Raw genomic sequence first — 20,369 nt, forward strand, 5'->3', positions numbered from 1 at the left:
CTTCCTCGACTCGCATTAGCTAATTCCACGCCCACCTTGCTGCCGCCGAAAATATCCAGATGTCCAGAACTGGACCCGGGGACCAGCCAAGAATGCACTGACACATCCCAATGCCATGATCTTCGCAACACCCGTCCTGCCGCCACTCTTTCTGTCAATAATCCTGCAGTTCTCGCCATATTCCTCCGATGATAATGCGATCTCCTTCCTCACATATGTATCTCTTGGTTCAATGCTCATTAGGTCATGGCCCAATGATGCCACACCTCAGACAGAACAGAACATGGACATGGATGTTTGGTTTCGCGGTTTGGTCCTGGGGGTCCTGTCTGGTCCCTTGGAGAGTGTGCTGCCACAAAAGCCCGCTTGACGCTAAATCCCAGCCACCACCGTAGTCTGTTGAGAATAAATAACTAGCCGGGCCTCAAAGCGCAGCGCAGAAACTTGTCAAGTATAGTAGCTACCGGAGGTCGTCATAATGTCCAAACATTTGGCGCAGGCAATGTCCGTTGACCGGCGGGGGAGTCACCGCTCCCGTCTACCTAGGTACCTAGGTAGTTACTTTTATTTCCAGTCTGTGTAGGACTTTCTGTGTAGCCGCGCTGCTTTTGTCTCTTGGCTGCTGCTATTGTCGTGGCACTGACTCTTGGTATTGATCCTCTTGCCCAGACAACGAGAATGCCAACCGCGGCTCACTCAGACACTGTGGTGTTTCAGGGATCCTCGTTTTGCAACGAACCTCTACCCAAACCCCGCAAAAGAAGCCATGTTACGTCTCATTTGTTCCAGACAAATAGTGCAATGTAAAAAAAAAAAAAAAAAAATATCCGGTAAGTATGAGGTAGTTCCTGCCGAGACACACGTCAAAAATGCCACGACCCATTTCGTGCCTGTGTCGCTATTCGGCCTTGTCACGGCATTGAGAAGCCAGAAGTGGGAGAGGACCCAGATATCTGTCAAGACAAGAGCCATTGACCAATCAGCACCACCGGATAACAAGCTTCTGTTACGGTTTGCGACTGTCTAATGGCAAAACGTTAGTTGCCTTGCCCTGTGTCTCGCAGTTCAGACCGAGATCGGTGACCCAGTCAACTCCGAACCTCCAAGATACCGGCGGATAAACTACATCAGTTTGTCAATTTTTTTATGCTGCGCTTGCACGGCTGCGCCAATGCTTTGTCAGAACCAGCCTCTCGTCATACCGTACTGTTACAGATGTTGTAAAAATATCACACTCATGTCTCCTTTGCTCCGAGTCCAGTCCAATGATGCAGCTGCTGCCAAGGAGTCCCCTGCTGGTGTCAGTGCTTTCTTTGGACGTGCGGAAAAGCGGGCGCGCCTGCCAAAACTGTCCGTGACTGTTGACATTTCTGGCCTGGTGCTCCATGTAACTTATTTGATCCAATGTTTGGCACTCGCTCATTGAGTGCAACAATCGGCAGGCACGTCGTCACCCCAAGCCGAGCAGACAAGAACCCAGTGCCGACTTTCTCTCCTTCACATCCAGTCTCCGTCCTGTCCCTAACGTCAAGTCTTCTCTTCGCCTGGTCTCTTTTGGTCACTTGACACCTCAACCACCAGCCGAACATCCGCGGCTACCTCCATTTGGATGGCAATATACGGCAAGGTACCTTGTGCAACTGCACTGTGGGCATCGCCGCCGGTCGTGGCCGACGTCACTGTTGTGTTTGCCGAGGACTTGGTGGAAGGGCACGGCCGAGATGCGCCAACGACAGCCGCGCAGGTGGCCATCAACTGCTCGCAGCCTTCAATGTTTGGACTTGATAGCCTCTGGCACTTGACTCCAGCTTAATTTCGGGTCCCCTCGACTTGGGGATGCGACAAGTCCTCGTCACAGTTCCCGTTTCGTCCCTGACTATTTTCGCTACTTACACGTGCGCCCGGCTTAGCCTGCGGGGGGAGCCGTCCTGTCGACCCGTCTGCCGTTTCAATCTTGGACTTTCAACCTTGCGAATGGATCTTGTCGGGACTGCACCAGCACTAATCCATCCTCTTTGCCTGTGAACTTGTACCTGCTACTCCGTACCGTACATGTTGCACTAACGGACCTCGAACTTAGCTTCTTCCTTGTATTCCGTAAATCTCGCCGTCTCCGCGATCTGGTTGGCCCCGAGCTCTGGAGTGTGCCACAGACTTGGTCCATTCACTGGATCGATTGCGACTTCACAGACCATCTGCAGTTGAATCTTAGTCGGACAGACGTGGATATGCTTCAATGCCTGGTTTCAAAGCACAGTACATTACAGTACCACAGCTTGCCATTGTCGATAAACAAAAGTCAGCCTGAACCCGAGGATTCGCTGGTCAGATACTCATTCCCGTCGGCTGATGCTGGGGAAGAACAAGAGACGTGGGGTGTGCATGTATTGAAGCAAGCCTCATTCGCATCAACCTTGCTAGTCGACGAGATCTCACTGTGCCTGGTGATGTGAAGATTCTTTCCATGGAGCCTTAGGCGTGACGCAGCATTGTTTCAATTGGCTCGTACAATTGTTCCCGTGACCTGTTTAAAGGAGAATTGTCGTCTTTTTTGGCTGATAACAAACAGCGCTGGTAATGTGCAGCGGAAAGCCAAGATCGACGCCTGTTTCCATCTCCTACCTAACACGACTAATTCTCTTTGCCTCAGACCAGCAACGGTTTCACTTGCAACTTTCCGACCTCGGCTGTTCTACCCCAGATTCACAGCCCAGAGTCAATGGCCCCTCTCTGGCTTTATCTGTGTGTCTTTCATCCCAAACTAGTTTCAGCCCCGGAGTCTTTGCACCTCCTACGGAGCAACTTCAACTTCAATCTCCAACGGAATATGCAGCCTCGGAACCATACCTTCAACTTTCTTCCAATTTATTCCGTCTTCACCCACTAGCCTGTTTTTTCTCCCTACCCGCCCCTGCATCTCTCTTTCGTCCGTCTAGTTTCCAGAATACTGTACTGCACCAGGAATCCATAATGATGCAATCACGTCAAGATTTAGTCCACATGCCTTCTTCAATGGCCACCCGCTCATTGGCCAACACGGCCGCATAGACCATTTCCTCGACGGCTACCCGAGGATAGCCACGGATCCGCACCATTTATGCCGCGAAAGACGAGAATTGACCATGAAGTCGGCCGTTTCACTGTTACGTACGGTCAAGCAAAAGCCACGTTTGCGACTACGGATCGACAAATCGATTGGGTAAAATGGCTTACAGAACTGGCGCCGCCGTAAATCCTGGGGGTGTGCAGCTCCATTTTCTGTGTCAAACGTCAAAGTCCAAAGCGTCACCTGACGAACCGGTGGGCATTCTTCTTACTCATACCCCTTGTTTTTCAGGATGTATCTTCTATTTCCGTGACACAGCCCGAGCTAGATTCCTATCTAGATGTGGCCTAGACTTGTGACCGGCCAGAAAGAAAAACAACATGTGTAATGTATGACTTTTTTTGTACAAATGTACACATGGCTGCATGCCCAGAATGCCATTAACACCGGATATCGATCCGGTCTCCGAGAAGATAGCCCGAGGACATCCTCTTCCCTCCTCCAGCTCTTGCTCCTCGATCCTTTCCATCCCTAGTTATGGTTCCCCCCTTTATTTCCAGCATCGACGCAAAGCAGAATCTACTTGCCCACCGCACTCTTCACCTTGTCCTCCACGCCCTCGACCTTGCTCTTCGCCGCCTCAATGCCCTTTTCTAGATCCATCTTCTCCTTGCCACCCCAGTTATGGTACGACAGGTATCGGTAGCCCTGTGTTAGCTGCGCGCACTCGTTGACGAAGTGGCACGCGAAGAGCAGGTAGTTCTTGGGTGTGACGGCGAGAGAGTATCGCATAAAGGTGGCGGAGTAGATGCACAGCGCGCCGGTCATTTGTCCCGAGATTCTATCCCCGTTAGCTATTTGTTCTTCGGCCAGCGCAGTGGGTGACATACAGATCAGGGCTCTTTTGTGTATCGAGGACAGCGGCGACGGGGATGCCAAAGTTTGACACGGGACCCCAGAAATCTATCCATACGTCGTCAGCTTCTGTTTTTTCCATCCGGCAGCTCCGATGCTCGGGCATATCTGTAAAGCTGCCCCGTTTCCAAGACATCTTGCACAGCTTCGTAGCCCTTTCTAGAGAACCAAATCTAGTCCCCATCGTAGCAACGACCAATGCAGCAATCCATATAATGCTGTTATGCCGCCAGTGGATTCGTAGCTAGGAATCGCGAGGTAAACCTACGTGTTGAGCAGACATAGTCCAGAACAGGGTTGGACCTGATTTTCGCATTGGCCGCCTTGATGAGAGCTGCCATCGTATCAATTTGCCGAGGAAGGGTACTGCGTGAAACTGGTGCGATGGACGAGTTTGCGGTGATTCTGTATACTGCAACTCGTAGTAGAGCTTCGAGGTGCCAATGGCGTTGAGATGGGATGGCTGTCTTGCCGAATTTTGGCGGCGCGGGAAGGGGGGTCACGTGGTCTCAACGTTCTCCTTTATCGGACGGGATGGGGGCTTGTGTCCGTGTTATAGCCGGTGGGCATGGGCAGCGTAAGTTTGTGAGTGCAAGATGCATTGTGTTTGAAGATTATTTCTTAGGAGTGTGTCTTGTAGGCATGGTTCGTTTAATTTGGATTTGTGAGTGCTTGGTTGTTTATTTACACGGCGGGATGCGTGCAAGTTGCGAAATGAGGTCAACGCATGGAACTTTGACCTCTCTGCATGGGCACTCCGTTTGCCGAGCTGGATAACTTAGTTGTCATTTTTTAAACAGAAGGCAGGGACAAAGACCAACTTGTTACAGATACATTCATCACCGGTGTACACGCAAGTATTAATAAATACTACTTATTCCAATACAAACAGCCAGTAGCGGCGTCCTAGTCCCCATCAGGCCAGTCCAAGAACTACCCTACACTCTCGAACCTCATCTCTGAGTACACATCATCAACTTCAACTCCAAGAACCTGTCACCCACTTCGATACCTCCCCCCAAGCCAATACTCACACCTCATATTCCTCAACTCATCCTCATCACCACCCACCCCCTCCTCCCCAAAGGTAACCAGCCTCGCACCATCGCCATACCTCTCCCACTCCCTCAACGACCCCCTCACATTTGGATCCCCAAACTCACCAAACTTCGTAAAATACCACTGCATATCCCTCGCCAAACTCCCCTCCTTCCTCTCCCCATTGTAAAACGTATACGCCACATCCTGACCATGCGTCGCAGGCGGAACTTCAAACCTATAATTCCAAGTCTCGTTCTTGTACGCCGTCCCCAACCCACGAGTATTACACGCAAAGAACAGTTCCGTGAACAGCAGCACAGCACGCTCATTCTCCGTCTTGTACGGGCCCCACGGCGCAGGAGGGTACAGCGTGCTCAGGATGTAATTCTTGGCGGATTGCGCTACAGGGAGGACTTGGTCGAGTTTCGTGGCCACCAGGGCAGAGGTGTTGATATCTGGCGTGATGTACGCGAGACCCTCGTGCAGGTTGTGGCCGAGCATGAGCTGCGGCTTGGGGTTGAATTTCCGTTGCTGGAGACGCACGGTAGGCGTGTCGCGGACGTAGGAGCCGTCGATGGAGGGCCCGTACGTGTATGTGCTGATGGGGGAGTCCTGGATGATTTTGTTGTTGATTTTGTAGAGGGTGGGTGCGTCGATGGCCGCGAGGGCTGCGCCGTTGGTGATGCTACGGCCTGTGATGTTGCTGGCCGTTTCGAGGGTTCGGTTCCATATGCCGGGGAGGTCTAGCACGGGTTGGTAGCCTGGACTTTGGATGAGGGCTCGCTTGAAGGGGAGGGATGTGTGTCCGTCCTTGGCTGTGAGGTGGTGCATGATGCTGCCTCCGCCGGCGGATTCGCCAAACACGGTGATGCGGTTGGCATCGCCGCCGAAGAGGTGGATGTATTTCTTGACCCTGCTTTGCGTTAGCACGCTGCCCGTGATAGTCGGTGAGGTGAAACTTACCATTCAAGTCCGAAGAGCTGGTCCTGCAGCGCGACGTTGGGGAAGATGTCCTCGTCGCCAAGGCCATTGAGCCATCCGTACATGCCCAGACGGTAATTAAGCGCCACGTAGATGACACCTTTGCCCCCGTCTTCAAAAGAGCCGGCGACCAGCCCGGATGGGTTGTATACCTCGTCGTCTTTGAGACCTAGTCACGGTAAGCTACCTCACATCTTGTATATCAACCATCCCGACTTACCAAATACATAACCCCCGCCGTATATCCAAACCATCACCGGAGCTAATCAAGTCAGAAACTCAAATCCTTCACCAACTCCGGGACTTTGAAACTCACCTCCAGCCTTCGCACACTTCCCCCGTCCACCCCCAAACAACGTCCTCGGCACAACGACATCCAAAAACAAACAATCCTCACTATTCCTCGGGTCACTCTCAAGCTGCCTCCTATACTCCTCCACCGAAACACCCGCCTCCTTCGCGCCATCTACAAGCGTCCAGTCCGGATATCCCTGCGGACAAATATTACCCACCTCCGGACCATCGCTCACCGTCCGATTCACACTCGACACAGCAACCGGCGGCCGGAACCGATTCTTTCCAACAGGCGCATCCGCAAAGCGGATATTCTTGAAAGAGTAGTAATCCCCTGATTCCTAAACACCAAGTTAGTATGTATACTCCTGGTCCGTGGAGGCACGTACATTAAACCTAGCCCGATGGAGAGCGTACCCCAAATCAACGACGGGCAAATGGCTCGTCAGGGCGACGGTGCTGAACCCCAGCGCTGCAAATGCTATTTTCAACATTTTTTTAAACGTTTGTAGCACTGCGGAATATTCTTTTTCATTATGGGTAGGTAGTTGCTTTTGTAGACAGTTTGCTGACGTTAACCCCGCTGTCAGCAACTAAACTACATGTGATGTGCATGGTTTATTACCAAGTTTTGTTGAATAGCACAAACTAGTTTATTGAAAGAGTCCGGGGTTTTATTATGTCCGAGTAATATCCCAGGTTTGTTTGTTTCTGACACGGCCATTCCGCAATAAGAAGGTCGTTCGGTCAACTTGTCGGCAATGACTTCTCCGGAGGGAGGACAACTGTTTAGAAATGAAGGGATTATTCGCAGATAGCCCGGCATTGTAATTCTCTGATTGCCATGTGTGACGAAATACATGTTGTGGTTATGACCGTGCGAGAGTCTCAGCCCCGAGTTGTCGTAATAGGGTTACATTGATCAATTCGGGAGACTCTAGCGTCGTCCAAATAGCCGGTCCCACAGCCGGTTGGATGGGATTGGTTTTGCTTGGGGTTTTGTGTTGTATTATATCCATCTATGTTCGCAATCAGATGAGAGGCTGTGTGGTTAGGTTGCCGCTAATACAAGTAGCACCATCGATCGGCTTCAATCGGCGAGATTGGTAGGCAAGGAAATTATGTATTATCTATAAGAATCGAAATGAGACCGCCAAAGTGACGAGAAGGCGAAATCGAGAGCCTTTCCGTGCATTGTAGACAACGTCGTCTTCCTTCTTTCAAAGCTATGTAAAAAGAATTTCCCAAAAAAATAATGACCCTAGATACTTGTATTTGTATAGTTTTGTCTTTTCCGAAATTCCCTATGTTCAATGGCTGCCCCAAAACTTTCCATCCCCAAGGTCATACAGGTCGTAACAGGTATTGGGCGTTTGTCCCAAGAGGAACGCCATCTTAGACGCCAGGAGGGTTGAAGCCAGTGCCCTTGGGCCAGTTGCCCAGGCCGGCGGGATCACCACCAATGCGGACAAAGACACCAACACCGGGAATGCCACCGTCCAAAACGAAGAACTGATACCAGCCTGGAGGAGCAATGTACTTGCCAGGCGGGGAGGTAACAGTGCAAGAGGTACCAGCGCAAGTGACGGCGGGGAACAGTGTACGTGCACCCATGGAGTTGCCGTGAGTGCTAGAAACCGATCCCAACAGAGACACCTTGATGCCACCGTTTTGAGCCGCAGAACCCAGAGAAAAGGTGATTTGCTGACCGTAGTTCCAGTCCTTGTTGGCAAGAGTAAAGGTAGGACGAGGCTTGCCGCGCTTCAAGTAGGGGGGAGTAAAGGTTTCAACACGGTACTCCTCAGGGTTGACGCCATCCTGGGGATCAGAACCAGAGACAAGAACACGACCGTCGAGCAGAGTGATGGCCTCCGAGTGGTAGAGACGAGCAACGGTGGTGTTGGCCATGACAGTGATACGGGTGCCGAGGGGCTTGGTAGGATCGTAGAGAAGAGCATTCAGGTTGGGATCCTTGGCCAAGCCAAAGCCAGCAACGCCGTGGTGCGCACCGTTCAAGATGAGGTAGGTGCCGTCAGGGAGAGGAGCCATGCAAGTCATGACACGCTGTGAAGGCATACGCTCGAGTTCCCACTTGGGATTGGCTGCATCAGGGTATGTGCTCACGCAGTTGTCCAGGGCATTGGCGGCGCCGTTGCTAGAACCGCCACAGATGAGGATGCCAAGAGGGTCAGTGTAAGGAGCATACTGGGGAAGAAGAACTGCGGTGCCTTCGAGAGGGTAGGTTCGGCCACCCATTGGGTCGTTGACAGCTCCGGGAATGTTGGGAAGTGTCTTGATAGTGTTGAAGTTGTTCTCGTCCAAGATGCGAGCTTCGTTGAAGTAGGCAACAAAGATGCCACCCGACGGCAGGACACAAGCAAATGGGTACAAGTTGTTGGGGTCGGTTCGCTCTAGCCACTCCATATAGAGGGGCTTGGTGCCAGTATAGGGAAGAATCTCGAGGGTCGGTACGGGAGCGCTGTTAGAGCCAACCTCACCACCAATGACGAGAATAGAGCCATTGGCCATGATCATGGCGGTGGGGTACCAGCGGCCTTGTTGCAGCTTGAGCACAGCAGCGTTCTCCTCCCAATCATTCTTTCCGGGAACTCCAGCAGATCCATCAGGAGTGTACAGACGCACACCATATGTAGAATCACCAGACCAGCCACCAACGTTGATCTGTCGGCCAGCCTTGTCGGGAAGCGTCAGACCACCAGCGCAGAAGATGTCGGTCTTGACATGCATCGTTCTCCAGGCAGCCTGGAAGTTGTTGATTTGAGAAAGATCGAGTTCGTAAGCACCAGTCGAGTTTGCCGGTCCGGTTCCCCATTTCTCGAGGAAGGTGACTTTACCGGTGATAGCTTGGGACGTGATGAGAGGAACACATACACCACCAATGAGGAACTCATAAGAACCAGCGTCGGGAGAGCCGGCGGCAGGGAAGTTCCAGGTATAGAATGGGTCGCCTTTCCAGAAGTAGGTTGTCAGAAGACTGCCGCCGCCACAGTAAGCGGATGAGTTTCCAACACAAGGGACATTGCATTGCTTGTCATCGACCTTTTGAGCACCTTGAACAGCAATGTTGGCTGGGTCTCCGCAGTAGCACTCCTTGCCGTATTCGAGGCCGGCAGCCATGTAGCCAAAGGAGCCGCAGAGGTCAAGACACTTCTTGGGCGTCATGTCAGTGTTCATGAAGTTCTGCCAGAAGAAGGTTCTCTGCTGGTTGACATTGTCCTGGTAGCAGCCCTGGTACTCCCACTTGCCAACAACGGGAATAACACCAGGAGGTGCAACGACCTGGGGTTCACCCAGTGACAAGATGCTCATTCTGCCGCCGCCGCCACAGAATTGCTGGGGATTTCCAGCACAAGCCGTATTACACTCGGTGTTAGACTGAGCCTTGACGCCGCCGTTGACGATGGAGTTGCCGCAGAAGCACTGTCGTGAGTACTCAGCACCAGCAATGGTAAAACCTTGGTCACTGCAGGCCTTGGCACAAGATTCAAGAGTCAAGTTGGGATCATCGGGGAGCTGCTTGTTAAGAATACGGCCATTGACACCGTCAACCCAGCAGCCGTAGGCAGCCCATCCGGTGGGCAGGCCCGTGGCCGCAGGTCCCCCTGTCGAGGTCGTGGAAGAAGCACCACCAGTACCAGTTGTGGATGAGGTGCCGGGATCGACACCACCCCCGAGGGTGTAGACCGAAAGACGGTTGCCGGCCCCACAAAGGTCGCAGCTGGATCCAGAGCAAACCATGCTGCAGTCAGATGCAGGTGCCTTTGTCGAGCCCGTATTGAACTTGTTCCCACAGTAGCACTCGCGCGAGTATTCCACGCCGAAATATGTGTAGCCCGTGCAAAACTGTGCGCATGACGCCAAGGTCATCGCGTCGTCGGCATAAGTCTTGTCGCTCAGGGCTCGTCCGTTGGTCGCTTCTGTGTAGCAGCCGTACGAGGACCACGCTCCAACAGTGGACGGTTGAGCTGGACATGCTGATGGGGTTCCGGTGGGGGTTGTGGTTGGGTCGGGTCCTCCCGAGGTGCTGTTGGACATGATTGCTGATCAGTGTCTGTTTTCGATCGTCTAGGCTTCAAATCTAAAACAGATCGAAGCAACCAAATCAATCCACTTACCTTGTTGGCAATGTTCCGCCCAGGTTATAGACGTTCAACGCACCAGGACCGCCGCAATACTCTGTGCTGTTTCCATTGCAAACCATGTTGCATTTGCTGGCCGGCGCTGGCTGCGCTCCATTGGAGATCTTCTTGCCGCAATCTATTTTTGAAAATACCACTGTCAGTCCCTCACGTCGTATTTGCGACATCACCTTCCACCCTCTACCCATCCACCTAGGTAGATACTTACAGCATTCGCCTCCATACTCAACACCTGCCAAGATGTTTGCCGCATCAGCCGCCTTGCAAGCTGCCGTGCATTTGGCCACCGTCATCTGAGCTCCAGGGACTGTGCCAACACCTTGCAGCAAGGCACGGCCCGTGGTGCCCTCACTGTTTAGTCGCAGGTCAGAAATGAGCTTTTCTCATGGCAGCTAATAATAACTTCTTGTCAAGGACGATTCATTGACTTACGAGTAACAGCCAATTGACACCCAGCCATCGACTCCTGGGTTGACGGATGGCCCAGTGGCCTGGCTCGTCTTCCATAGAGTCAATCTTCCTGGTCCACCGCACGGCTGAGTCCCATTGCCACCGCAGCCCATCCCACAGTCAGTCGCTGGTGCTTGAACACCTCCAGTCGCAAGTTGGCTACCGCAGTAACACTCCGAGGTGTATTCAGTGCCAGCATAAGGGAATCCTTTTCCGAAGCAGAATTGCGTGCACATTTGGTTGGTCATCTTTGGATCTGCCGTGTTGGCGGCATTAATTGTCCGACCAACGTCTCTGTTTCGACCATTAACTTCACGCTGTCTCGACAAGACAAGATGTGGGTTTCTTACACATAGCAACCTTGGTATGTCCAACCGTTACCGAGTTCAGCATCGGTCGGTGGCACGAGGTCGCGCTTCTCGAGAAGCGCTCCATGGCTGGATGGGAGTGAGGAAAGAAAAGCGAGGGACAGAAAGGAAGCAAGTGGTGATGACTTCATTGCGGCGGCTCTCGAGGCCCAGAGGCGCAAATTACAACTCACCACAATATCTGACGATAAAGAAGACTGAACGAGTGTACGAAGACCTCAACTCAACAAGAGGAGACGAAGTGCTTTCGTTAGGAAAAAAAAAAAGTTCGCCGCGTCGCGGATGGCATCGCCAATATATTCACCGCATGGGCCTAACTACATTGGCGGCCCAGACCCTTCCAACCTGAACGAGTGCCTACCAGCACTACTTTCGTCTGTACGTTGATGGACCTCCCTGTCGGACTCGTGGCGGGTCACCGGATGGCCACGAACGGCCAAGCCTCACAAACACTTCAGACCATGACAAGGTGGAGAGCTGGGGCTGGACATGCGCCTGGATAGTCTGCAAAGGTGCATGATGAGAAAGCACAGGGGTAAGGTCTGGGTGTATGGTATGATGCGATGGTGAGTCCGACATCATAATCCGTCAACATCTTGACCGAAACAGTTGAGTCGAGAGCACCAGGAACCAATTTTCATGCTCATTTAGGTAAAGCAAGCAAAGAGCCACACCATGACAAGCTGTTCGTGCAGCTGGTCCATGTCCCCTGTGAGAGGCGGCGGCAAGGCTGGGACAGTTGACGCCTTTGAAAAGGGATGCAACCCCATTCGCCCTCGCAACTCTCGAAGACCATCCAGAGGATGGTTGAACGGGAGCCAGTTAGGTGGGTTCGCCGTCGAACCGGGCCTGGATATCTCATCGCGAACGACTTGGAGCTAGCCCACGGTGGGGCTGAAAGCGCTATCCGGACTCGCTTTGTTGCTGGTGCAGTGGTGCTAAAGAAATACGAACCAGATGTGTGCTTGGTCGCAGCGGCTCTCTGGTGGGCAGCCTTTTCGTAAGGTCAGTTGGTGAGGTCTGAATCACCTGGCCTCAGGTCATTCGCCGACGCCAGTTCATGACCACAGCCTCCATATTTGGCATGCGAGTAGGAGTTTTCAAAACGGAATTTGGCTTTTGTTGTTGCACGAACAATTTTGAACCTCGCCACGTCGCTCACGCTGCTCCATGGTTCGAGCTGCTGTGCTGCGTAGCAACGCTCAAACCCACGAAGACAAGGTCCGGGTACGTAGCCGCTGTGGGTGACCGTGAATGACCGCCAAGAGGCTTTCGAAGCCACAACTTCAATCCTGAGTAATTTGGCACAGCGCCTAAGTAATAGTGCGTAGCGTCAGAGTGTGGTAATATGAACACCTCCGTGTTGCCGAGCATGATCCCTTCTTAGCAATCAACCACGACAAGCGGTGGGCCAGACGATGGGACCTCAAAACAGGCTCCATTGGCCATGGGTAAAATTGTTGTGGTGCGGCCTTGGCTCGAAGGAGGCGCTGTTGATGTTGATAGCAGCTTCTAGCCCATCTGTTGCCACAGACTGATCTTGATAACAATTCCTTTTGGGATGTAAAAACAGGTGGGGGTGAAATTTCAATTGTCCAATATTCTTATCTGTCACCGTGACAGTAGTCTAGCCTTCAGCTCGACAACAAGCTGAAGGTCTGGACTTTGGAGACGTGCTCTCCAGCTTCCTGGAAGGCCAAAACAATGCCTTTGCTCCAGGGCACCTTAACTCTCGGACAACATTCACTGGCAGGCCCATCCCAATGACAAAATCCTGATAGCGCTCAAGGATACACATTGCAATGAATTTGATGAAGCACGAAAGTGGACGGTTTCAAGAAAATGAAGTGCTTGATACATTTCGACAGCGCGAGAAGCAAGCCATTCCTCGTTATATTAAGGACGTGATTTGTGCGGAGTTATTCAAAGGTGCGTGATGGTTTTGCTGCTCAATACGTGGCAATCACTCGCACCAACCCATCTCAGTTGAGTTTGTGCAACAATTTCGTCGGCTTTTGGGCCGAGTAAGGCTCCATCGGTGGACACAGTGTCTGTCGGTCGTTGCTATATTTGACTTTGTCCGCCAGGGGTATCTGACAGCCTCCCACCACAGACTCTCCCCACTTCAGCGGTTTGGACGTTTGATTTGTATGGACGTGGCTTGATGTCCCTCAGGCTTTCCTCAAAGAGGCTGAAGAAAGAGAGATAGGCTTCGTCAAGGCGAGAACTAATCGGCCATTCCCCTTTCTACCGACGAAGGTGGCGTTCCGTTGGACCTGACGGACCCATTTTAGCGAGATGTTCTTCAACTTTAGACACTTGAGAACCTCTAGCAAGAAAACGTGAGTTGTTTGCCAACCCGGCGCGTAAGTGGCGCCGCTCGCTTCAGCGACTGAATGCAAACCGTTGTCCCAGCATGTTGTCTCTCAGGTTGCCACATGGATGGGGTCAATGCGTGAGAAGCAGAGCCAGAGATGGCAGTATCTGCGAACGCTGGGCTGCCTCAAGAATGATTGTACTCCGCAGTTGCCTGCCATGGCGGTCAGACCACTTCAGGGCCTCGGTCCATCTTCCGCACAAGGTTCGTCTTTGCAGCTTGACGGACTGACTGGGTGACAGGGAGAAGCAAAGCAGTGGTACTATATTCCGTATTCCGTTCCGTGGGTTGCAAGGAGGACTGACTGTAAACTGTGCTTGGACCAAAAACTTCAGTCTAGTCTGGAGCTTTTCGGCCAGAACCAAAATTCCGCCCCTGTCTGGAAGGTCGCCAAGTCCCACAGCTGAAAAGACCACCACGCAAGGCGGGCGCAAGGACGCAACCTCTTGCCTTGTTTTGTTGGGCGGATCCGAGATTGTATCGGGGCAAAAAAGAAAAAGCAGGTGCATCCATCGCTCCTTCCTTCCCGGTGCGCACGCCCCAGCTCGCAGTCGTGGCACGATTTGGTGGCACCATGACTGCAAGTGCCTACCTGGATAGATGGTACGGAGTATTTCCAGCAGGGAGCACGGTGTGTCCGACCTGAATTATCAAGCGATGAGAGAAGTCATTATCCAACTCTGGAAAACCCCGGCTCTAATTGACAAGAAAAGCATCCAGGGGAGAACATGGCATGGCTCAAGGTGAGATCGTGAGTTGCTGGTCCCGATGCAGCCCTTGTGGCCCGCATGGCATGGCGGCGCCTCAGCCAGACCTGCATTCTCGTATCCAATGCCCCCCCCATTCTGCACGAAGCGGCCAACCACGTCAACCGTGAAATTTCAGCGCCAACGATGTTATGCAAATGAGGCGCCTTCTGTTGCAGTTCCAACATGTTATCGGGCATCAGCCGTCTCGTCTCATTGGAAAAGTTTTGCAATTGAATCGGCTAGAGACACCCAGCCGTCCCATCATGGGCTTGGCCGTCACTCCTCAGAGCATCGTTCTACCTCCTCTTGCATTTTTGTTGTCTCCCAATACGGACAGCGCTGAACGGACTGCATTTTTCCGATCAGGGTTCTTGCGGCAGAATGTCAACGCCGGTCTTCTCTTCCGCTGTCCCGTCTTCAGCTGGATAAGAACTACCCATGCTGCCATGTAGTCCAACGTATAAGACCGATGATACGACAACTATCTCCACTCCATTGATGGAGTATTGATGTTGACGGACCAGACTGGCCGTTATGACTACGTTCCATCAGTACTAAGTACACCAACCTTCAACCATGTTGGACTAACCTACGGGGTCCTTCATGCCGAGCATAACGGAAGCGCATTGGTGTTGGTTTTGGTATTTTGGTGGCGCAATTCATCAAGACAGGAAGAGGACTGTTCCTGGCAAGGAAGTACACAAATAATGGTATATCCGGCAAGAAATCTCAAACTTGCCATGATCAGAAAGTGTAATTTTGCTCAGTGCGATATACTTCTGTGGCGGCTTCTCCATACAAGCCATTCCCGTCGTGATGTTTCTTCAACAGAGACCTGGGGGCTACTGGGCTGGAGTTTATCTCCATCATCGGTTGGGGTGTGCATAATACACCACAAGCCACGAGGAACCGATACTATGACAGTTCTGTGAAACTCTGGCGTTCTTGTCATACTGTACTCCGCGTTATTGCCAGTTGGACATCGAGAAATTAGTGCCCCGTCTGATCTAAAGAAGGGAAACGTTGTTGGCAAAGTCCACACCCACACATAGTGTATTTAAATATGGCTTGAGTCCAGTTGAACCATCTCAATGTGGCCATGAGGTTCCGTGCAGTTAGACGTGCAATAAACGCAAACAGCATTCAGTCTCGTGGCGCATCTACATGACAATTGTGTATGGACAAGCACCGCCTGTGTCACTGCTGTTTCCTCCTCCTTTTGTGAGAGCGCATTATTTACATCTCTCAAATGCCACCAAAATGGTGGCTTTACATACACCTTGCGTGAGACGCAACACAGGTACGACGGCTGACAGAGTGTAGGCCATGTCACTGCATTGACTTGGAGTGGATATTCATATAATCACCTAATAAACTTCGTGCTCCGTACCCGTGTTCGAGAATACGCACAAAGGTCGCATGTACTACAATTGGGACTTGTTGCAATATTAATTCGAAATCGGACTTACAAGGTCTCTTGATGCTCTCCACACTTGTTTCGGGCCTGCATGACTGTTTTCCCTTGCATCGTGCAGTTCCCATCAAGCCGGACCTTGGCGCCCATCATATGGCTTTTTGATTCCTTGTTGAGGCAAGGTGCAAAGTGGATTGGTAGCGAACTGCAATTTAACAAGTAGATATTCCCAGCAAGGCGTCCTGTACTCCGTGCTTTTCGTAACATTGAACACAACACCCCAGGTAAGATAAGACTTTTGAAGGTCTTGCATATTGTCTAGGGTAACATGGCAAAGCGTCGATGCCTCTCCAGTTCAAGTCCGCCTTGAATAAGCCTCGGCTCTAGTCCAATTTCGGGGCCACTGAGCACGCGAGGCATTTTGCAATAATATTCTGGGGTGTTGTAGTCAAACTTCGAGTCAAAGCCCAATTCGTTGCGCATCAAAATGCAGAAACAGGAAGGCTCATTTGTCACTATGACTCTTTCTCAAGCTGTGTATGAGAATCTCACAAAAGAGGCTCTGGGATTGGTCAATTGCAGATGAAAAACGCAGCTCTGCCCCCTTTGGGCTGGTCGGTGACTCATTTCTAGTGCTGTCTGGTGTGTCGACAGAGCCTTTGTCAGCATCCGCCGCCTGCTTTGCCACTGTTAGTTCCCCAGGAGGCGGGCCATCAGCCACTCAAATCTGTGGAAACAACTTCCAAACTTCAACTTCAACGCCCCACTCAAAGTTTGTGCTTTCGACACGACGGACAAATATCAACGAAGTCAACGCCACTCGCTCTTTCCAGTCTCAATCGTTTTTTTTTTATTGCAACCCTCAGCATCGTAGCGGCTTCTAAATCTACACGTTTGCTGTTTTAAATTTCGTCCACCTACCTCTTGCGGAATCCAGCTCACACACCAGCACTATCATCAACATTCAACAAGTTGTCACCTGTGAGTTCCCCAAGTTGGATATCGCACAAACTTCACACCAAGTCGTCCTCATACGGCCACGTATTATGCCCGAGGCAGAGGGCTCTCAAGCTCAAACTCGACCACAGCGCCCTAATCGTGGTAGACATCATGGCCACCGAAGAGGTCGTGGTGGTAAAAGCCATCAACCAGTAGATGGTTCTCGTGTTGGGGGCACGTCTGCCTCCACTCAAAGCGAGACTAATCAATCACAAATTGGCACTTCTGCCACACAAACACACGCCGAGGCACAAGCTCAAACCTCAAGCAGGTCAAATCCGGATGGCCCCAGTTCAAATCAGAGAGGGAGAGGTCGCAGGGCTCGTGGTCCACGGACAGGAGGCCGTGGCGGGGTGAGAAGTGATGCCCCGAGACCTTCTGCTCAAAGAGCTTTTGGTGGCCATTTAACCAGTGCAACTGCTGAGACTGGCGATGATGATTCGGTTTCCGTTGCTGCGTCACTGAGTGCTGATGCCCCAGAATTCGTCCCCGGCCAACCGATCGTGACTCGAAGGTACGTGAAGTTCTATGTGCTTTTGGCATATGTGTCAAAAGGATATGGGTACTGATGCATAATAGCAAACCTACCAAACCCAGGGCTTCAACAAGACCGCAAACAAGGCTTCCAAAGTCTACTGCGGAGGACTTAGGAACCAGGATTCATGAGGATATCGCCAATTTCAATTACGAATGTGCAATTTGCACCGATGATGTTGTCCGAACTTCGCACGTGTGGTCTTGCACTCTCTGCTGGACTGTTGTCCATTTGAGGTGTGTCAAGAGGTGGCACGACAACCAGAAAAAACAGCAGGACTTACAGTCTTCCGAGCCTCAGCAAGAATTTTCTTGGAGATGCCCCGGATGTAACTCAAAACTATCCGATGACCCTGGATCATATCACTGTTGGTGCGGAAAGGACATCAATCCTCATCCAGCACCATCGTCACTACCACCACATTCGTGCGGACAAACCTGCTCCAAACCACGTCCAACATGCCCACACCCTTGCTCTCTTCAATGCCATGCTGGTCCCTGCCCGCCTTGTGGGTTGATGGGCCCAACGCAGTCCTGCTTCTGTGGCAAGAACGAATCTCGGAAGCTTTGCAGAGAGACTGATTACGAGAATGGATGGAGTTGCCAGGAAATTTGCGGAGATTTGCTACCTTGCGGGGAGCACTCCTGCTCTAGGCCATGTCATTCTGGCCTTTGTGGTGATTGCGACACGACGGTTGAAGCCAAATGTTATTGCGGCCGGGTTGGGAAGCAAATGCCCTGCTTCGAACGGGAGGAGCCGCATATGTCTTTCAACGTTGCAGATGAGACATGGTTCGACGGTACATTTACGTGCGATCAGCTCTGTCAGCGCAGTTTCGACTGCGGTGTTCACAAGTGCTCAGAGGCTTGTCACCCTCAGGAGGAGCAGCCAGCACACTGTCCATACTCACCAGATGCTGTCACTCACTGTCCTTGTGGCAAGACGCCGCTCAATGAGCTGCTCGACAATGCTCGCACAACTTGTGATGACCCTATCCCACATTGCGAGAAGCCTTGCCACAAGAAGCTGCCTTGTGGGCACCTTTGCGCATCAAAGTGCCATACTGGGGATTGTGGATTTTGCAACGAGACTATAGACGTTGCTTGCAGATGTGGCCGTACCAGCAGCCGTAGCGTTTGCCACCAGGGAGATGTCCAAAAGCCAATGTGTATGAGAATCTGCCAGGCGAACCTGAGCTGTGGCCGTCACAAATGTGGCGAACACTGCTGTGCAGGCGAGAAGAAGGCCGCAGAGAGACAAGCAGCGCGGAGAAAGCACAAAGTACCCGGCGAAGTAACGTCCATCGAAGCAGAACACATTTGCATCAAAACATGTGGAAGACAGTTGAAGTGCGGGAGCCACGAATGCCAACAAATCTGTCACCGCGGTCCATGTGCCAGTTGCCCGGAAGCCATCTTCACCGAGATTAGTTGCGATTGCGGTCGAACAGTCCTCCAACCTCCCCAGCCCTGTGGTACTCGGCCCCCAGATTGTCGCTTCAACTGTCTACGACGACCCGGTTGCGGACACCCTCCAGTCGAGCACAACTGTCACTCCGGGGATATAGCATGTCCCAAGTGTCCCTTCCTCGTCGAGAAATGGTGCGCCTGTGGCAAAGAGAAGCTTCATAGCCAGCCCTGTCACCTCCAAGAAGCGCATTGCGGACGAGTCTGTGGGAAGAAGCTGAAATGCGGACTACACAGTTGTAAGAAGCTATGTCACCGGCCGGGAGAGTGTGAAGACGCCAATCTGTCTGGCAAGCATTGCGAGCAACCATGCGGCAAGATCAAGTTATTTTGTGAACACCCGTGCCAAAATACATGCCACGGACAAACTCGTAAGCAAAAGTCCCCCGACCTTATCATCATGATAAGCACAAAAGTACGTCAAGCTAACTCCTCACAGCCTGCAACGAATCTTCTGCATGTACCGCCAAAGCTACCATCTCCTGCCCCTGCGGTGTTCGCAGCCAAGAAGTCAAATGCCTCGCCAGCAGCTCGAACCCAACGCCAACGCGCCCCGAGATCAAATGCGACGACGAGTGTCTACGTCTCGAACGCAATCGCCGTCTCGCAGCCGCGCTCAACATCGACCCTTCGTCCCATCAAAACGACCACGTTCCCTACTCAGACACCACTCTCCGCCTCTTCAAGGAGAACACGTCGTGGGCTGAAACGCAAGAACGTGAATTCCGAGTCTTTGCCAAAACGCCTAACGAAGTCCGTCTCCGGTACAAGCCCATGAACACCACGTACCGCCAGTTCCTGCACCTCCTCGCCGAAGACTACGGCCTAGACAGTCGCAGCGAGGACGTCGAACCATACCGGTACGTCATCGTCTTCAAGGGGCCACGGTTCGTCTCCGCGCCCAGCAAGACACTATCGCAGTGCATCAAAATCAGAGCCACGCAGGCCGCCGAAGCAGCCAGCGCAGCCGCGTCCCGCGCGTCCTCTCCGCCCGTTACCAACCCCTTCAACGGGTTTCTCCTCACAAGTCCTCGCTTCGGACTCACCATTGAAGACGTCAAGGCCGCTATAGACATGGACTTGTCAGCCCACCCATCCGTCCACTTTGAAATCACGTTCCCCCCATCAGAAGAGGTGCTCCTCCGCGCCACGACATCCTACTCATCTTTCCTGTCGCCCACGGCCCTAGAGCAAACGCTCGTTTCTCTAAAGCCCCGTCTCGCAAAGACCATTGAGGCCACAGACCTAGCCGGCAAGATACTACTATGTCATGTTGATTCCGCAGGCACAATCAGTCGAAGAGACGACACCACCAAGGACGCATCTGGTTGGAGTGCCGTCGCCGGAAGAGCAGCCAGGGTCGAAACTCCTGTTGAAGAAGCGCCCGTCACAACAGGACGACGACTATTAGGACTACGAAAGAAGAAGATCGAGAGGGAAAAGTCATGGACACAAGAGCTAGACGGCGATGTAGAGTGCTAATCTTCCAAACATATAATTCAATCAATATGCTACACCTTCTCAGTCTCGTATACAATCCCCATCTTCATCTTCATCCTCATCTCCATACTATC

General features: G+C 52.1%; 3 protein-coding genes across 3 annotated transcripts; 1 reads left to right on the forward strand and 2 right to left on the reverse strand.

Moving 5' to 3' along the window:
• Positions 1 to 3,625: 3,625 nt before the first annotated feature.
• On the reverse strand, positions 3,626 to 6,771 carry VFPPC_00233 (carboxylesterase family protein; the record flags this gene model as incomplete). Its single annotated transcript, XM_018280298.1, has 7 exons — positions 3,626 to 3,887; positions 3,937 to 4,009; positions 4,996 to 5,915; positions 5,966 to 6,152; positions 6,204 to 6,245; positions 6,300 to 6,618; positions 6,667 to 6,771. 7 exons carry the CDS (start codon positions 6,769 to 6,771, stop codon positions 3,626 to 3,628), a joined length of 1,908 nt encoding a protein of 635 aa, XP_018148284.1.
• A 901-nt stretch (positions 6,772 to 7,672) lies between these two features.
• VFPPC_00234 (glyoxal oxidase-like protein) lies at positions 7,673 to 11,386 on the reverse strand (the record flags this gene model as incomplete). The annotated part of the gene is made up of 5 exons (XM_018280299.1): positions 7,673 to 10,322; positions 10,414 to 10,555; positions 10,646 to 10,788; positions 10,870 to 11,181; positions 11,238 to 11,386. The coding sequence occupies 5 exons, from the start codon at positions 11,384 to 11,386 to the stop codon at positions 7,673 to 7,675; spliced, it is 3,396 nt and encodes a 1,131-aa protein (XP_018148285.1).
• A 5,455-nt stretch (positions 11,387 to 16,841) lies between these two features.
• On the forward strand, positions 16,842 to 20,277 carry VFPPC_00238 (NF-X1 type zinc finger protein; the record flags this gene model as incomplete). The annotated part of the gene is made up of 3 exons (XM_018280301.1): positions 16,842 to 17,308; positions 17,374 to 17,696; positions 19,235 to 20,277. 3 exons carry the CDS (start codon positions 16,842 to 16,844, stop codon positions 20,275 to 20,277), a joined length of 1,833 nt encoding a protein of 610 aa, XP_018148287.1.
• Positions 20,278 to 20,369: the final 92 nt, after the last annotated feature.

The sequence above is a fragment of the Pochonia chlamydosporia genome, chromosome 1 (assembly GCF_001653235.2).
Source record: "Pochonia chlamydosporia 170 chromosome 1, whole genome shotgun sequence".
In the NCBI taxonomy this organism is placed as follows: domain Eukaryota; kingdom Fungi; phylum Ascomycota; class Sordariomycetes; order Hypocreales; family Clavicipitaceae; genus Pochonia; species Pochonia chlamydosporia.